This window comes from Pyrus communis, chromosome 14, assembly GCF_963583255.1.
Source record: "Pyrus communis chromosome 14, drPyrComm1.1, whole genome shotgun sequence".
NCBI classification, from domain to species: domain Eukaryota; kingdom Viridiplantae; phylum Streptophyta; class Magnoliopsida; order Rosales; family Rosaceae; genus Pyrus; species Pyrus communis.
The window spans coordinates 16,843,320-16,859,542 of NC_084816.1; the positions used below are offsets into that span (position 1 = coordinate 16,843,320).

The window sequence follows — 16,223 nt, forward strand, 5'->3', positions numbered from 1 at the left end:
ATACAAACCATCTTTTTCCACCTAAAGAAGCATTCTTTGTAGGCCCCCAAACATCAGAGTGGACGTAGTCCAAAATCCCTTTCATTTGATTAACAGTTGAGCCAAATTTCACCTTTGTTTGTTTGCCAAGAATGTAGTGCTCATAAAACTCCATCTTTCCAATTTTTGCTCCTTTTAAACACCCTTGCTTGATCAATCCTTGCAATGCTTTTTCTTTTACATGTCCTAACCTCATGTACCATAATGCAGACAAGTCACTTTTATCACTTTGCACTTCATCAGCTACCATAGCCACTCCACTTTTCAAAGTCTTTACTTGTAGCATATAAAGTAAGCCATTTCGAGGCCCTTTCATTATGACAAGTGCTCCTTTAGCAACTTTGAGCACGTTGTTATTGGAGTAAAACTTGTAGCCTTGTGATTCTAGAATGCCTAGTGAGATCAAATTTTTCTTTAGATTTAGGATGTACCTTACACCATGCAATTCTCGAATCACACCATCATGATGCTTGATCTTGATGCTTCCAATTCCTTGAGTTGTACATGGGTTATCATCTTCCATATACACAGTTCCATTCATAACTTTGAAGCTTGAAAATCAATGCCTTTGAGAAGTCATGTGATGGGTACAACTTGTGTCGAGCACCCACTCTTTCATATAATCCACAGTGCTCGATGCAGTTAGGGCATAGACAAATTCCTCATCCTCGACTTCAATCATATTTGCTTCTGAGTCATCCTTCTTTTTTCTAGTCTTTTCTTTAATTTTAGGGCAGTCCTTCTTCTAGTGTCCTTTTTCATGACAAAAAGCACACTCATCTTTGTCCAAGAACTTCCTATTCTTTGAGCCTCCTCTAACAACAGAAGCTTTATTGATTACCAACAAATACAAGAGAACTCACAAACACAAAGAATTCTTAAGTATACAAACTTATGCCTCCAAGAAACTCTCACACACAAAACTCTATCCCACATCCATCTATTTATACTAATAGATGTCCTAGGTTTACATAGAATATAGGAAACCAAATCCTATACTAAAACCAAATCCCAAACCAACTAGGAAACACAAATCCAAATATCCTGCATCTAAGATATCCTAATCCTTTTTAGTTTAGGCATGTTGATTTAATGCCAAATCCAACACTTCTTTCCCTCTTCTTTCTTTTGCCTTTTCCATCTTTTTCCTCATCTCTCATCTCCTCTGCCTCATCTCCCTCCCTGTATCCACCTCATGTTCCTATCCACTTTCCAATCTCCTTATTTCATTTTTATTCCCAGTATTCCCCTAAGTTTATCTCAGTTTCCGTTGCTATCCTCTGTGCTTGTCTTAGATTTGGGTTTCGTGCCCCTTATCCAGCATTTTTTGCCTACTTTTACTGCTATCTGTCTTTTAATTTTCTTTCCTCCCTCCTCAGTGATCTCCATCCCCATCCCACCATGTACTCGGATCGGTAGGCACCAACCAGAAATTGGATGCTAGATCCACTACCCTGCTTCACTTTCCCTTCCCTAACCAACATGCCAGATTCCCGTCGAGGCCAATTGTTGGGTATTTTACATACCCCTTAGCCTCACTCTCTATCCATATGATACTTTGTTTGTATATATTTGCACGAGTTTGTGAAGAGGACTTGGATCTAGTGTCTATTCTCTCAGTTTGGAGTTTGGCTTCCTCTGAGGAAGTGGCAGCGGCGGGGGTCTGGTTTATGCTACTTGAGACTAAGGTTTTTTGTTGTTGTTTGTTATCATAGCCTACATGCCTAAGTTTGTGAAGGCCTCCTGTTGTATCTTGGGTTGCAGCTCTCACTATGCTTAGGCCTTTTACTTTATCTGATGTTGTTTTCTTGCCAACCAAACACATTACGAATTATGTATTCAATTGGAGCAGATTAGCATTGTTTAGGTTTATATGTTTATTGCAAGTATTTAAGTACTGTAATAATCTTTTTATTTTATTTGGTATTGATTTTATTTGTATTTTTCGATTAGTTTATAGTTGAGAAAGAGACTAGGGAGCCCAAGGAGGAACAATGTAACTCGTAGACTTGTACTATGTGACGGAGAACATGTTTTGATGTTGCTCATATTTTTGCCTCATTTAATGATACCTTCATTGTAACTGCCATATTTTTTGTTTGGGTAAACTACACAAAACTACCTCAACTATTGGTCTCACGACACTATCATACCTCATTTTTAAAATTGACAATGTCATACCTCATCTTTAGAATTTGGTCCAATGTTATACCTTCCGTTAGCTTGGCGGTGAATCTCTCAGTTAAATGCTGATGCGGCTTGATTCAGAGCCTACTTTCTATTAAAAAAAAAATAATAAAAAAATAAAAAATAATTTATCCTTAAAAAAAATAAAAAACCCAAACACCTATCTTCCTCGACCTCTTCCCCTTCCTTGCAACCCAAATCCAAAACCCAGATCCCTTCCCCTTCCTTGCAACCCCTAACCCCTTCCCCACCCATGCTGAGGTCTTTCCGATAAGCAAGAACACGGTGATATTTAGAGCAAATGCGCAGATAGAATTGGTCCCAAAAATCAAGAATTTTAAATGGAAGCTTGATGAATCGCGCAGAACCGAGTACTTGACAAAGATCCAGGGGACGAAGAAGAAAGCCGAATAGCAAGGTGCGACATAGGAGAGAGATATGATGGGGATAAAGGTAATGCCTTTGGATGTGAGGAGGATCTGGATTAAGACAAGGCGGGTGGCCTCAAATGCGATGGCGCCGAGCTGGAGGATGGTGCCCTAAGTGTTGAATCGAGCGTTGTCGTAGGCGGCGACGACGACACCGATGGAGATGGAGTTCATGTTGACCATGGTGTCGGTCTTGAAAGACTCTTTTTCAAAGGAGACACCGATGAAGTAGACAGTGACGGGCATGAGGGCCTTGAGCATCTGGAAGGTGGAGTTGGAGAGCCAAAGTGAAAAGGAGTAGAGGGCGCTGATGGGGATGATGGAGGAGAGGTAGAGGTCGCGGGACATGGCGACGGGCTCGACGAGGCGGAAGATGCGAACGAGGAGGAAGGCGAGGGAGGTGTAGAAGGACATGTGGATCATGGTGAAGGAGATGGGGAAGGGCCAGTTGTACATTTTCTTGTCAAGGATGCATTTGTTGTAGACGATGACGCTAAAGGAAAGGAAGATCTAGATGACGACATAGGTGTAGGAGAGGATGATCTTTTTTATCATGCTCTTGCTCAGGGAACCACCCTTGCCCATTTTTTCCGTGGGTTTTCGGTGGTGGTGGGGGCAGTTGCGATGGCACCGGTGGTGGTGGGGAAGAAAGGGAGAGAAAGGTTGGGGGGGGTTAAGGAGGAGGAAGAAGAAGTCAGATTCCAAGTGATAGAAAAAAGGAGTGAGCTTGATTTTAGTGAGAGAAATGGGGGAAGGGGTCAGGGGTTGCGGGGAAGAGGAAGGGGTCGGGGAAGATGGGTGCTTGGGGTTAGTGTTTTTTATTTTTAATTTTTTTTAAGGGTAAAATATTATTATTTTTTAATATTTTAATAATTTTTTAATAGAAAGTGGATTCCGAATCAAGTCACGTCAGCATTTAACTGAGAAATTCACGACCAAGCTAACAAAAGGTATAACATTGGACCAAATTCTAAAGATGAGATATGACATTGTCAATTTTAAAAGATGAGGTATGATAGTGTCGTGAGACCAATAGTTGAGGTAGTTTTGTGTAATTTACCCTTTTTGTTTTGAATGTGATTATCATTTTCATTTGTAGTTGAATTTTTCTGTGAAGTTATTGATTTTTGTTCCTTATTGTAAATAGGGTTGTAAATAGATTTTTGCTTGTAAATAGTATTAAGTATCATTTATATGTTTAGAACTTTCCACATATTTTGTAAGGTTTTAGGCCCGTAGCATCGCACGGGGACTCTCACTGGTTATAATCTAAGCCATTGCTCTCCAGATATAAATTTTGTATCCAGAAAAGGCCTTATCTCCTCCAAGCTGAAAGATTTCAACCATGGCACCCTCCCGCTTCTTTCTGCTCCTCTGCCCCTGCATTCATATTCTCCGAAATCCACTGTCCTGAGTCATCGAAAACTTTCAGTTTAAGAAACAATAGAGATAATCTAATAAGATGAAAATATTGTTCGAGTGAAAGAGGTTATATTTACTTCTGCCTGGATGGGTAGTTCCAGTCGCTCCACCCTGGAGGAGTTATTATATCATCGAAATGACAGTAGGAATACACCGTTCTTGAATAATTTCCCCAAGCTCTTCCCAAGTAGATGTAGCCGGTTCCGATGATTTTGCAGTTTACAAAAGAGAATCCCGTGTCTTCATACGGTGAGTCCCTATGATGAGCCGCTATTGCTCCCGAGTTCTCAGCCGTTGATTGAATAACACACTCCTGATAGCAAGGGCCAGATTCAAGAATTAGTATCATGAAGAAACTTGGGGACCAAGTTACAGAAATGCTAGACGTTTGGAAATTTGTCGTACCTGGTATATTGATCTTGATCTGCCGAAAATGAAGTCCACATTTCCTTGAATGTGACAATGGTAGAAGTAGTGAGATCCGGTCTCATCCAAGAGCGTATCCTGCGTCCCCAAAACCTGAACTCTGTAGAACATGGCTTTGTCACCCGCAACTCTAAGCGCCACTGCTTGCATTCCATATCCTCCAGGTACAACAACCACTGTGTTCTGCAATCACCACTTAAAATTGCAGACCAATTACTTTCTGAATGCTGAAACTTCCTCCATTCAATTTTAACATACGCATCGCATCATCTTGTAAAAGTAAAAACCCGCGTTCATTATTAGTGTGGAAAATATGGAAGAGAATGCTTTTTCTCATTATATTTTTCTACAAGGTTACAAGGATCTATATACATGACTTCAAGTAACAAGATCAAATCACCCTAAATTAAGGGATACAAGTGTGTAGGTAGGACGGCTTATACTTTGTAGGTAGGACGGCTTATAGGACGGCTTATACTTTGTAGGTAGGACGGCTTATAGGACGGCTTATACTTTGTAGGTAGGACGGCTTATAGTTCCAATACTCCCCCTCAAGCTGGATCAAGGAGGTTAATTGATCCAAGCTTGGAGAGCAGACTTTGAAACTGAGGAGAAGCAAGAGACTTCGTGAAAATATCAGCAAGTTGATCTTGGCTTCGAGTGAATGTGGTTTGAATTACCTTGGACTGGACTTGTTCCCGAACGTAGTGACAGTCAACTTCAATGTGTTTGGTGCGTTCATGGAACACCGGATTGGAGGCAATATGCATAGCTGCTTGATTGTCACAGAAAAGAGACATAGGTGTGTTGATTGAGAACCCCAAGTCCGAGAGAAGACCCTTGAGCCAAATGAGTTCACATGCAGTGGAAGCCATGGCTCTATACTCAGCTTCGGCACTTAAGCGAGCAATTACATTTTGTTTTTTGCTCTTCCATGTCACGAGGTTTTCTCCAACCAACGTGCAGTAGCCAGTAGTGGATTTTCTATCAATAGCATTCCCTGCCCAGTCAGCATCGGTGTAGGCAATGATTTGAGTATGACCATTGTTTTTCATGACGATTCCCCGACCAATGGAGCCTTTGAGGTATCTGAGAATTCTTTTAACAACATTTAAATGAGCTTCAGTGGGTGCATGCATGAATTGGCTTACACGACTGACGGCGTAAGTTATATCCGGTCTGGTGATGGTGAGATATATAAGCTTACCCACCAATCGTTGGTAGTGACTGATATCACTGAGAGGTTCTCCTGTCAAGTCCAACTTCAATTTGCTATCAAGAGGAGTACGAGTTGGTTTGCAATCCATCATCTTCACTTCTTGAAGTAAGTCAATCACATATTTCCTTTGACTAAAAAAAAGTCCCTTGGGGGAAGTGGCCAGTTCAATCTCAAGAAAGTATTTTAAAACTCCCAAGTCTTTAATGGCAAATTGTTGATGAAGAGAATGTTTAAGAGTGTGAATCTCATCAATGTTATCACCTGTGATGATGATATCATCAACATAGATTAGTACAACTAATTTGCCAACTGATCCTATTCGAACAAACAGGGAGGAATCAGCATGACTTCTCTTGAACCCAAAATTTTCAAGTACCGAGCTCAGTTTGGCATACCAGGCACGAGGAGATTGTTTCAAGCCATAGATTGACTTATGAAGCTTGCAAGCCATACCTGAATTCTGTGCTTGTGGATGACCCGGGGGTAGTTGCATGTAGACTTCCTCTTTGAGGTCTCCATGTAAAAAAGCATTTTTTACATCCATTTGGTACAATGGCCATTCATGGTTCACTGCAACAGATAACAAAACCCTTATTGTGCTTATCTTAGCCACAGGAGCAAATGTCTCCTTATAGTCCACTCCAAAAGTTTGAGTAAAACCGCGAGCCACCAATCTTGCCTTGTGTCGTTCAATTGAGCCATCAGAATTAAACTTGATTTTATAGACCCACCGACTGCCTACCACCTTCTTGCCTTTGGGAAGTTGAACTACACTCTAGGTTTTATTTTCATTCAAGGCTTTGAGTTCTTCTTCCATGGCTAGCCTCCACACAACTTGACGATTGGCTTCTTGAAAGTTCCTTGGTTCACTTTCATAGGACAGTTTACTGAGGAAGGCTGCATGAGAGTGAGAGACTTTGGAGTAATTTACAAACTTGTGAATAGGGTACCTTGCATGGTAAGTTTCATAGTCTTGCAGCCTTGATGGTGGATGTCGATCTCGAGTCGGATTCCTGCGGGGTTGAGCTGGGATCACAATAGGTTCAGCTCCACTCTCTTATATAGATGTTGTGGTATGGTCATGGGGAAATACTTGTGCTTCTAAGGCTTCAGTGTCGTCTCCAATAAGCAGGTTGTCATTATGGGTTGCATGAGAGTCCCGGTTGTGAGGTAATGAATGGACACAGTCACTTGGTTCAACTGGATTTGGCAATGGGAAGAGATCTAGGAAGTGCTCCCTCTGACGATTTTGATCTGATGATTTGTTGAAATATGGTTGGTTTTCATCAAACCGTACATCTCTTGAGACAAACATCTTCCTGGAGCACGGATTGTAGCATTTGTACCCTTTTTGGGTGGAGGAGTATCCCATGAAAACACACTTTACAGCTTTGGGATCAAGCTTGTCTCGGTGATGGGATTGAATATGAACATAACAGGTACATCCAAAGATTCTCAGATGGGAAAGATTAATTTTTTTGTTTTGCATAACCTCAGATGGTGATTTTGTATCCAGAACACGACTAGGCAGTCTGTTGATAAGGTAGGTGGCTACAAGAACTCCTTGAGACCAAAACCTCTTAGGCACATTCATTTGCAACATTAGCGCCCTGGTTTTTTCAAGTAGGTCCCTATTCTTCCTTTCGGCAATTCCATTTTGCTGAGGAGTACCTACACAACTTGTTTGATGTATAATTCCATGGGTGCTCAAATAGTTAGTCATATTTTTGGATGTATATTCAGTGCCATTATCAGACCTTAGTATGTGGATTTGGGACGAAAAATGGTTCATGACAAGATTATGAAAGTCCTTGAAAGCATCCATAACTTCACTTTTGAATTTTAGGAGGTACAACCAAGTGGCTCTTGAGAAATCATCAACAAAGATAACGTAGTACCTATAACCATCAAAAGACTCTAGGGGTGCAGGTCCCCAAACATCGGAGTGCACCATCTCAAAAAACTTGCTAGTCCTAGACATGGAAGAATTGAATGGGAGTCTAGTAGATTTTGACAAATGACAAATTTCACATACAAGGGAGGATTTGCATAAACTAGGGAACAACGTAGACAACACAGATTCTGAGGGATGTGCTAGGCGTTGATGCCACAACCGATGTTCTAGGTTTGAGCTGACTTGGAACCCCTTTGGAACATTGAGGTCCTCTAAAAAATAGTACAACCCATTTAGGTAGTGACCTTCACCAATCAGCTTCTTGGTGGCTGGATCCTGAAAAACAACATTGTGGGGGGAAAAAATTGCACGACAGTTTAGAGAATTTGTAATCCTTCCTACGGACAATAATTGAAAAGGAAAGGATGGAACATATAACGCTGTGGACTCAACAGTTTCTGAGATCAGTTTAACTTTCCCTCTACCTAGAACTGGCACACCTCTACCATTTGCTACAGAAACTAGTGATGGTTTAGTGTAGCTTTCAAAATCGTATAGCTTTGAATATTGATTTGTCATGTGATCTGTGGCACCTGAGTCTATAATCCAAAAATCATGAGAGTGACTAACATTTAGAGCAGTTGAAAGAGCACACATGATACCTGGAATGTCTCCTTGAGGTACATGACTAGATTCAGCTAAGAACCCTGCAAACTGTCCAAGAAGAGCAGTTTGACTTTCCCCAGTCGACGTTTCACCTGTGCTTCCTTTTCTGGTTTGAAGGTAGGTTGAGAACTCATTCAACAAGTCAGCCGGATTGGCTGTAAAGTTCATCGTCCCACCGATGGATGTAGCAGCAGCAGCATGGTACTTGTTTGTATGTGGTCTAGCGTGTGAGCCCTTATGATCTCTTAAAGGCTTGTTCTCAAACCTTGGCTTCAACTCAGGGTGCAATATCGCAATATCCAGCATCGATCTATTAGATGTCCAACCTTATTACAATGTAGACACTTCAGATCTGGCCTTTTTTCCTTGTATACTTTATCTCCAAATGACTTGCGATTTGTCACAAAAGCTCTAGCCTCAGACACACTAGGTTTTACGTCAACATTCATGACCTTTTTGCGTACTTCTTCTTGCTGGATAGTAGTGCAAACACTTGCAAATGATGGAAGTTCGGGATTCATTAGAATATGGCTTCTAAGATCTTCATATTCAGAACCCAAACTTGCAAGCAAATGAAAGATTTTGTCTTCCTCGGACCTTTTTAACAGTACGGCAGCATCGATAGTGTGTGGTCGATACATATCTAGTTCGTTCCACATGTTTTTCATGCAACCGAGATGATGAACAAAGGATTTATCACCTTGTTGAAGACTTGCGAGATTCCTCTTAAGCTGGAACACTCGAGCAGCATTGTTTTGATTTCCATACATGTCCTTGACTACCTTCCAAAGAGCACTAGAGGATTCCGAAAAACTGAAAATTTCAGACAGCTTAGGATCCATGGAGTTGAGGAGCCACGACATGACCAGCTGGTCTTTGCACAGCCATGCTTCATACTCCGGCGATGCGACGTCAGGCGCTTCAATACTTCCATTGACGAATCCAAGTTTGGATCTTCCTCCAAGGGCAAGAGATATTGATCTGGACCATGGAAGATAGTTAAACTCATTTAACAACACAGAACACAAACGTTGATTTGGGTTGACTTCAGCTTCTGGAAAACTAGGGCGAGGAGCTGTGAAGCTTTCAGCATCTGAGTCAAAAAGATTATCTTCTGCCATTATCGAAACGAATGTGCAGAAGAGGGGAAGGGACAACAATGGAGTCAGGCCGGTTAAGGTTCCGGCTCTGATACCATGTGGAAAATATGGAAGAGAATGCTTTTTCTCATTATATTTTTCTACAAGGTTACAAGGATCTATATACATGACTTCAAGTAACAAGATCAAATCACCCTAAATTAAGGGATACAAGTGTGTAGGTGGGACGGCTTATACTTTGTAGGTAGGACGGCTTATAGGACGGCTTATACTTTGTAGGTAGGACGGCTTATAGTTCCAATAATTAGTTATTACCTCGAAGGTGATCCCAGTTGCGCAAAAGTAATCAGTCTCTATGGCTACAGAAGCAGTTCTATATGTTCCGAGTTCGCAACCGGTGCCATCCTTATCAGATGCCTTGTTGTTCCAAGTAATAACAGTTTCAGTTTTCTGGTTCCCAATAAATGATATGTATGGCTTCGAAATCGGTACAAGTACCTTCTCTCTGCATCAATTTACAAATGAACAAAAAATAATGTAAAAATTAAATTTTGAGAAGCGAATTATAGCGATACTAGCAAACTGTACCAACACCTTCGAGTGTGCTTGAGAGAGGCTAAAATAATTTTATTTAATTTATTTAATTTTTAATTTTGAGATAAGACCTGTTAAGTTTGCATGACTCATGACTTTGAGGGTGCGCCAAAAAACAACAAAATTATAATGCATGTAATTATTAAGTTGACCATGAATTTTATTTTTTTTTCAATTTTAGCGAGACGGATAGAATGATATTTTTCTAGAGTTCTGGTTAACAGAAGTTTCTATTAATAAGTAGTTTAGATATGGGTAAATTTTTCTCTAATTTTTTTTAGTAAACAGTTTTTAGGAAAAGACACCCACTAAAAGCAAATGTAGCTTACACACGTAGCTCAACTGGGTTTAAACTGACCCCTCGAAAACGCTAAAAACTTAAAAAAAAAAAAAATATGTAAGATCTGAAAATTCTATGGGGTTTTGATGAATTGAAATGTTTTTGTTAACGGTACAAAGAAATTACAACGAGGATCCTCGAGAGATCAGTGAAATGTTATTTGCATGCAATGAGTGAAATGTTGCTCAGACAGACCTGTAAATTCCAGGAAGAATGTAAATTTTAACTCTTTCTGTATTTTGTTCCGGAACCATATCAACTGCTCCTTGAACTGTAAGAGAATCTCCTCCTCCATTCTTGTCAACCACAATGATCCGGCTTCCATTAACGCGTTCTTCTTTCGTGTTCAACCCCAACTTACGGTCATCCACCTTCAAATCATCCCAGCTGATATAATTCCTTGCAAATGATTCGCTTTGCGAGAACCCGACCTTAATGCCACCCAAGAAAAACAACACAAAACCACCAACACAAACAACCAAGACACTGAATCCCATGACACCTTCAAAGATTCTCTGACTCAAACTGTTTCGACAATCTGTGAAACAAAACTTAGAAATGCAAGAAAACAAGAAAACCCCAGCAGCAGGATGTGTGTTGTTAGCCCAAGTTTCGAAGATTTGTTCGGGTTTTTTGGAGTTGGGAAGAAGGGAAAGAGGTGAAGATAATAAATGAGGGAGCGTGGGGTGTTGCTTCTTATGTTCCTTGTCAAATATAGAGAGCAGCATAAGAACAAGAACCATTAATAAAAAATTAAAACTTAAAAAACAATATTTATTTATGGAATTTAAAGATCACACAAACACACACACATACAACAGATCCCACATATCTGTGGAGAATTTAAGGTTGGCGGAATTTAAAGAGACTTGCGTCAGTCATCAAATTTGTGCTAAAAGCAAAACAAAAACATAATTAAAATGCTTAAATGGGGAGTTAATATTTTGATTGAGCTTCTAATCAGGTGAGTTATAATTTGCTTAGAAGATAAAACGATCTTTAACTGAAGAAGCCAAAGAGCGGTTATGCTTTCTTAGGTGATGATTTTGAAACTGAAGAAAAATGAAAAGGTAAAAATGCCAAATGAGATTTTGAATGGGATTTGATTATATATTTAGGTGTGTATATATAGCAGTAGTCTCTTTGCATGAGGATTTGAGTAAAATGGCTGAGGATTCAGAAATTGGTCACACGCACAGAGCAGTTCACGCACGTTATACACCCACGTCAAATTATAGACTCCCAATTTTCTTTTTCCCAAAACTGCTGCATTTAATTAATTTTTAATATCATTTTTCATGTAATCATAAGTAAAACTAGCATATGAGCACACACACAGTGTGATATATATATATATATATATATATATATATATATATTTTTTTTTTTAATTAGAGATATATTAGGGTTACATGTATGTGAGGCTTTAAAAAATAAACAGCAAAATTTGGTTGTGTGAAATTACATTTCTGCCTCATATTTCTTATTCATGTTCTGTTTTAATTAGAAGGTTAAACTAGTAATTTTATAGGATTTTGGTTGACAATGAGTGTTTTATTAATTAGTAGAGATTAGGTAAACTCGTCACACACTGTTGTCTGTAAATATAAAAACTAAAACAATATATGGAAAAGAGAAAAGTTGGAGGGAAATGTGTGTGAGAGAGAGATAATGTGAGTTTTTTTATTTTTATTTTACAGTAGAAATGCTATCATAACACGTGGATGAGATTTGAAAAAAAAAAAAAATAGAAAAAAAATAGTTTATGCGAAATTACATTACTGCTTATTATTTTTATTTTTTTGTGATAGAAGATTAAATTGTTTTTACCCTCTTTTAATTGACAAAGAAGGTTTTATTAATAAGGAGTTTAGATAATTGACTACTTGAATTCTCAAGCTAACAAATGATAGGTCTTTATTAGGAAGGAGTTACAATCATTTTTTAACAAGTACAACTGTACAAGTGATACCAAGGGAGGAGAATTCAAACTTGATACCTTGGGCATAAGTGTGAATGTTCTTAACTCAGTCTTTGTAAAATTTGAGCCTTTTTAGAGCTAGTTTTCTTTTGGCTTCACGTAGTAAATTAGTAATTGAGCTAGACACCGAAGTAAAAATAATCGTGAGATGCGAGATGCAACAACTTCATTTGCCTATATGACTATATGTGCATGTGGGTTTATGCTAAACTTATTACTACCGAGAATATTATGTATCATATCAGTCGATTATTTAAAATTGAATTTAATGTACTATAGATACATAAATTGATTACATAGCAACAGTCACATAATTTGGTGACTTATTTTACTTTCATTAAACATAAGTCAATAAAAAATAACGAACTTGAAAACTCTTCTACTATTGAATAGAGAAGTGCGATAATTGATAAATAAGTTTACTTGCACAATTTATGGATATTCTGAGAAGTACTTATCCTAGCATGATAGAAATGCATATGCATGTTCCATATTTTGTTCCCATACTGAATAACTTTTACTTGCCTTAATTAGTTCCATTGTGACTATAGGCTTCCAAGTTGTAGGCATACAAAATACATGACAAAAATTCTTTGCTTTTTAACAAATTTAATCTCTTAGATCACATTTTTATTTTGATATAGTAGGAATAATAATGCACAAGAAATACATTTGTCAATTTACTAAAGAACAATTAAGGCAAGTTGCGTTTTTTTTTCTACTTGTCATCGCTTTTTCACACAATGATAGTTTCTAACACGGCAAGCAAGATCAATTCACGAATGTCGCAACTCTATTGTACTAAACTAGTCAATCAAATAATTTGCAAATAAGTAATATTTGTGCAAAAGAATAAATAGCTATGTGATTGTTGAGATTTAAACAATTTATCGGAACTTGTAAATTGCATTTATCGTACCAAATAAATAAAAAATTTAGAAACTCTAGTATATGATACCTCACATCAGTAAATACGCTGCTAAAGTAGTTTTAAAGGAAAATGCGTTTTTCATCTTACGAATGATTCGCACCTTTGCCTCATCCCTTATAAGTGTAGAACTCCTTGCGTCAAAATTTCAAAACCATCTAAGGCATCATTTTCTGAGAAAATCAAAACTTAAGCATTCTTTCCACCATCACTTTTGGCAAGTTGTGCACTTCCAATGTTGGCTCATTTGGATGACTCGGCAGCCGTGGTTGAGTGCAAAAAATATTTCAGTATAAAGTAGGCATTTGACGTGTACAACTATATTTTCAAAGAGAAGAAAACAAAGTACGGTAATTGCCAGGCTCTTGTGGCGTTGGAAAGACCGTGCCATAATGTTTTCGTGAACAACACTTTTACTCATGAACATACCGAGAACAGAACTACCATTCAAGCCAGGGCTGACCGAGTGTTTAATCATTGTATAATTGTAAATTCTGTCCCACCTCCTTCTTCTGCATCTTAAACAAAGAATTAAACTTCTCTAGGGCTAATGAATTTGTGGCATGTTTCAAGAGATAGAATAAAATTTTGATAAATTTGATTCGATGCCTTATTACGACTTCACTTAATAGAATTGACTTGTACACCATTTTCTTCAAGATTGAGGAATGAACAATAGCAATCAAACAACTACAACGCTAATTTAGAAAACTTCGTGAAACATCGTAAGTAATATAGATCATTTTTATATTTGTTTGCCCTTGATATGTGCATTACGTTCCGATATTGCAACTACACCGCATATTGATATGTCATGCTTATCATTTTCGAAAATTATCTTGCTCGGCCACATTCAGGCATGTGCGAAACTATTGTCAAGACATGGCTACTCGTATAATCATGACCTTCCTTGTAACAGTCATACGTGCCTTCTTTATTGTTTCCAGATCTAAGTTGATAAAAATGGAAATTTCGCCATATCGTATTGCTAAAAATTCTTACCAAACGATGTTAAAATAGGCTTATGAAAGACTCTTGACCCACTCTCATTAGAATTGTGATTCAAGTTGTTATGCACAAACTACAGTTTGTAAAAGTGTTTCCATTTTGCACACCTCCGCATCTTTTTTTTTTTTTCATCTTTTTTATTTTTATCTGAATAACCAAAACTAAAATATTTGTTGAATGATTCAACACTTATCAAAGACATAACTTTAGGTCGTAAACACTATATTCAGGCGTGTGGGACACGAGTATTGTGCCTTATGCATTAGGGTGCAATATTATATTTGCGCTAAAATCAGTTTACCAATAAAGGGGAGCTCATTTTCGTAATCTATTGTACTTCAACGATTCTTTGCTTCATAACAAATTTAATCTCTTACGTCACGTTTACATTTTGATATAGGAGGAATAATAAAGCTCGACAAATGCGTTTGTCCATTTACGGCAGAACAAATAAGGCTAGTCGCGTTCTTTTTCCTAATTGTCGTCCCTTTTTCAGGCAATGATGGTCGCTAACACGACAAGCACAGAAGTTCAATCCACGGTTTTCGTAACTCTATTGCAATAAACTAGTCAATCAATTAATTTGCAAATAAGTAATATTTGTGCGAAATAATTAATAGCTATGTGATTGTTGATATTTAAACAATTTATGGGAACTTGTAAGTTACGTTTATTGTACCAAATAAATACCAAATTTAGAAACTCTCGTATTTGATATCTCGCAGCAATAAATACATTGCAAAAGTAGTTTTAAAGGAAAATGCGTTTTTCATCTTACGAATGATTCGCACCTTTGCCTCATCCTTTATAAGTGTAAAATTCCTAGCGTCAAAGTTCAACAGCATCTAAGGCATCATTTTTTGAGAAAATGAAAACTTACGCATTCTTTCCACCATTATGGCCAGACTAACCATGCTTCCAATTTTGGTCATTTTGCTTTTGGCGAGTTGCGCACTTCCAACGTTGGCGCATTTGGATGACTCTCCGGCCGTGGTTGAGTGCAAAAAACATTTCAGCATAAAGTATGCATTCGACGTGTACAACTATATTTTCAAAGGGAAGAAAATTGGTGACGGTAGTTCCCGGGCTCTTGTGGCGTTGGGAAGACTGTGCCATAATGTTTTCGTGAATAGAACTTTTACTTATGAACATACTGGGAATAGAACTGCCATTCAAGCCAGGGCTGACCGAGTATTTAATCATTGTATAATTGTAAATTTTGTCCCACCACTTTCTTCTCTATCTTAAACAAAGAATTAAACTTCTCTAGGGCTAATAAATTTGTGGCATGTTTCAAGAGATAGAATAAAATTTTGATAAATTTGATTTGATACCTTATTACAACTTCACTTAATAGCTTTGCCTTGTACACCATTATCTTCAATTTTGAGGAATGAACAATAGCAATCAAACAACTACCATGCTAATTTAGAAAACTTCGTGAAACATCGTAAGTAATATAGATCAATTTTATATTTGTTCGCCCATGATATGTGCATTATGTTCCGATATTGCAGCTACACCGCATATTGATATGTCGTGCTTATCTTTTTCGAAAATTATATTGCTCGGCCAAATTCAGGCATGTGCGAAACTATTGTTGAGACATGGCTTCTCGTATGATCATGATCTTCCTTGTAACAGTCATACGTGCCTTCTTTATTGTTTCCAGATCTAAGTTGATAAAAATGTATTGCTAAAAATTCTTACCAAACGATGTTAAAATAGGCTTATGAAAGACCCTTGACCCACTCTCATTAGAATTGTGATTCAAGTTGGTATGCACAAACTACAGTTTGTAAAAGCATTTCCATTTTGCATAGCTCCGCATCTTTCATTTTTTCATCTTTTTTATATTTGTCTGAATAACCAAAACTAAAATATTTGTTGAATGATTCGACACTTACCAAAGACACAACTTCAGGTCATTAACATTATATTCAGCTGTGTGGGACACGAGTATTGAGCCTTATACACTAGGGTGCAATATT

At 38.0% G+C, this 16,223-nt stretch overlaps 1 protein-coding gene across 1 annotated transcript; it reads right to left on the reverse strand.

Moving 5' to 3' along the window:
- Positions 1 to 3,916: 3,916 nt before the first annotated feature.
- LOC137714470 (pectinesterase QRT1-like) lies at positions 3,917 to 10,812 on the reverse strand. Its single transcript, XM_068453678.1, has 5 exons — positions 10,511 to 10,812; positions 9,697 to 9,886; positions 4,482 to 4,685; positions 4,154 to 4,389; positions 3,917 to 4,064 (listed from the first exon to the last, which is right to left on the reverse strand). The coding sequence occupies exons 1-5, from the start codon at positions 10,810 to 10,812 to the stop codon at positions 3,917 to 3,919; spliced, it is 1,080 nt and encodes a 359-aa protein (XP_068309779.1).
- Between the last annotated feature and the right edge of the window lie 5,411 nt (positions 10,813 to 16,223).

Coding starts and splice junctions, on each gene's coding strand:
- LOC137714470 (XM_068453678.1), bottom strand. CDS start 10,812: ATGGGATTCAGTGTCTTGGTTGTTTGTGTTGGTGGTTTTGTGTTGTTT. Junction 4,686..9,696: donor CAACTGGGATCACCTTCGAG/GTAATAACTAAT, acceptor TGGTGATTGCAG/AACACAGTGGTTGTTGTACC. Junction 4,065..4,153: donor AACTACCCATCCAGGCAGAA/GTAAATATAACC, acceptor TCGATGACTCAG/GACAGTGGATTTCGGAGAAT.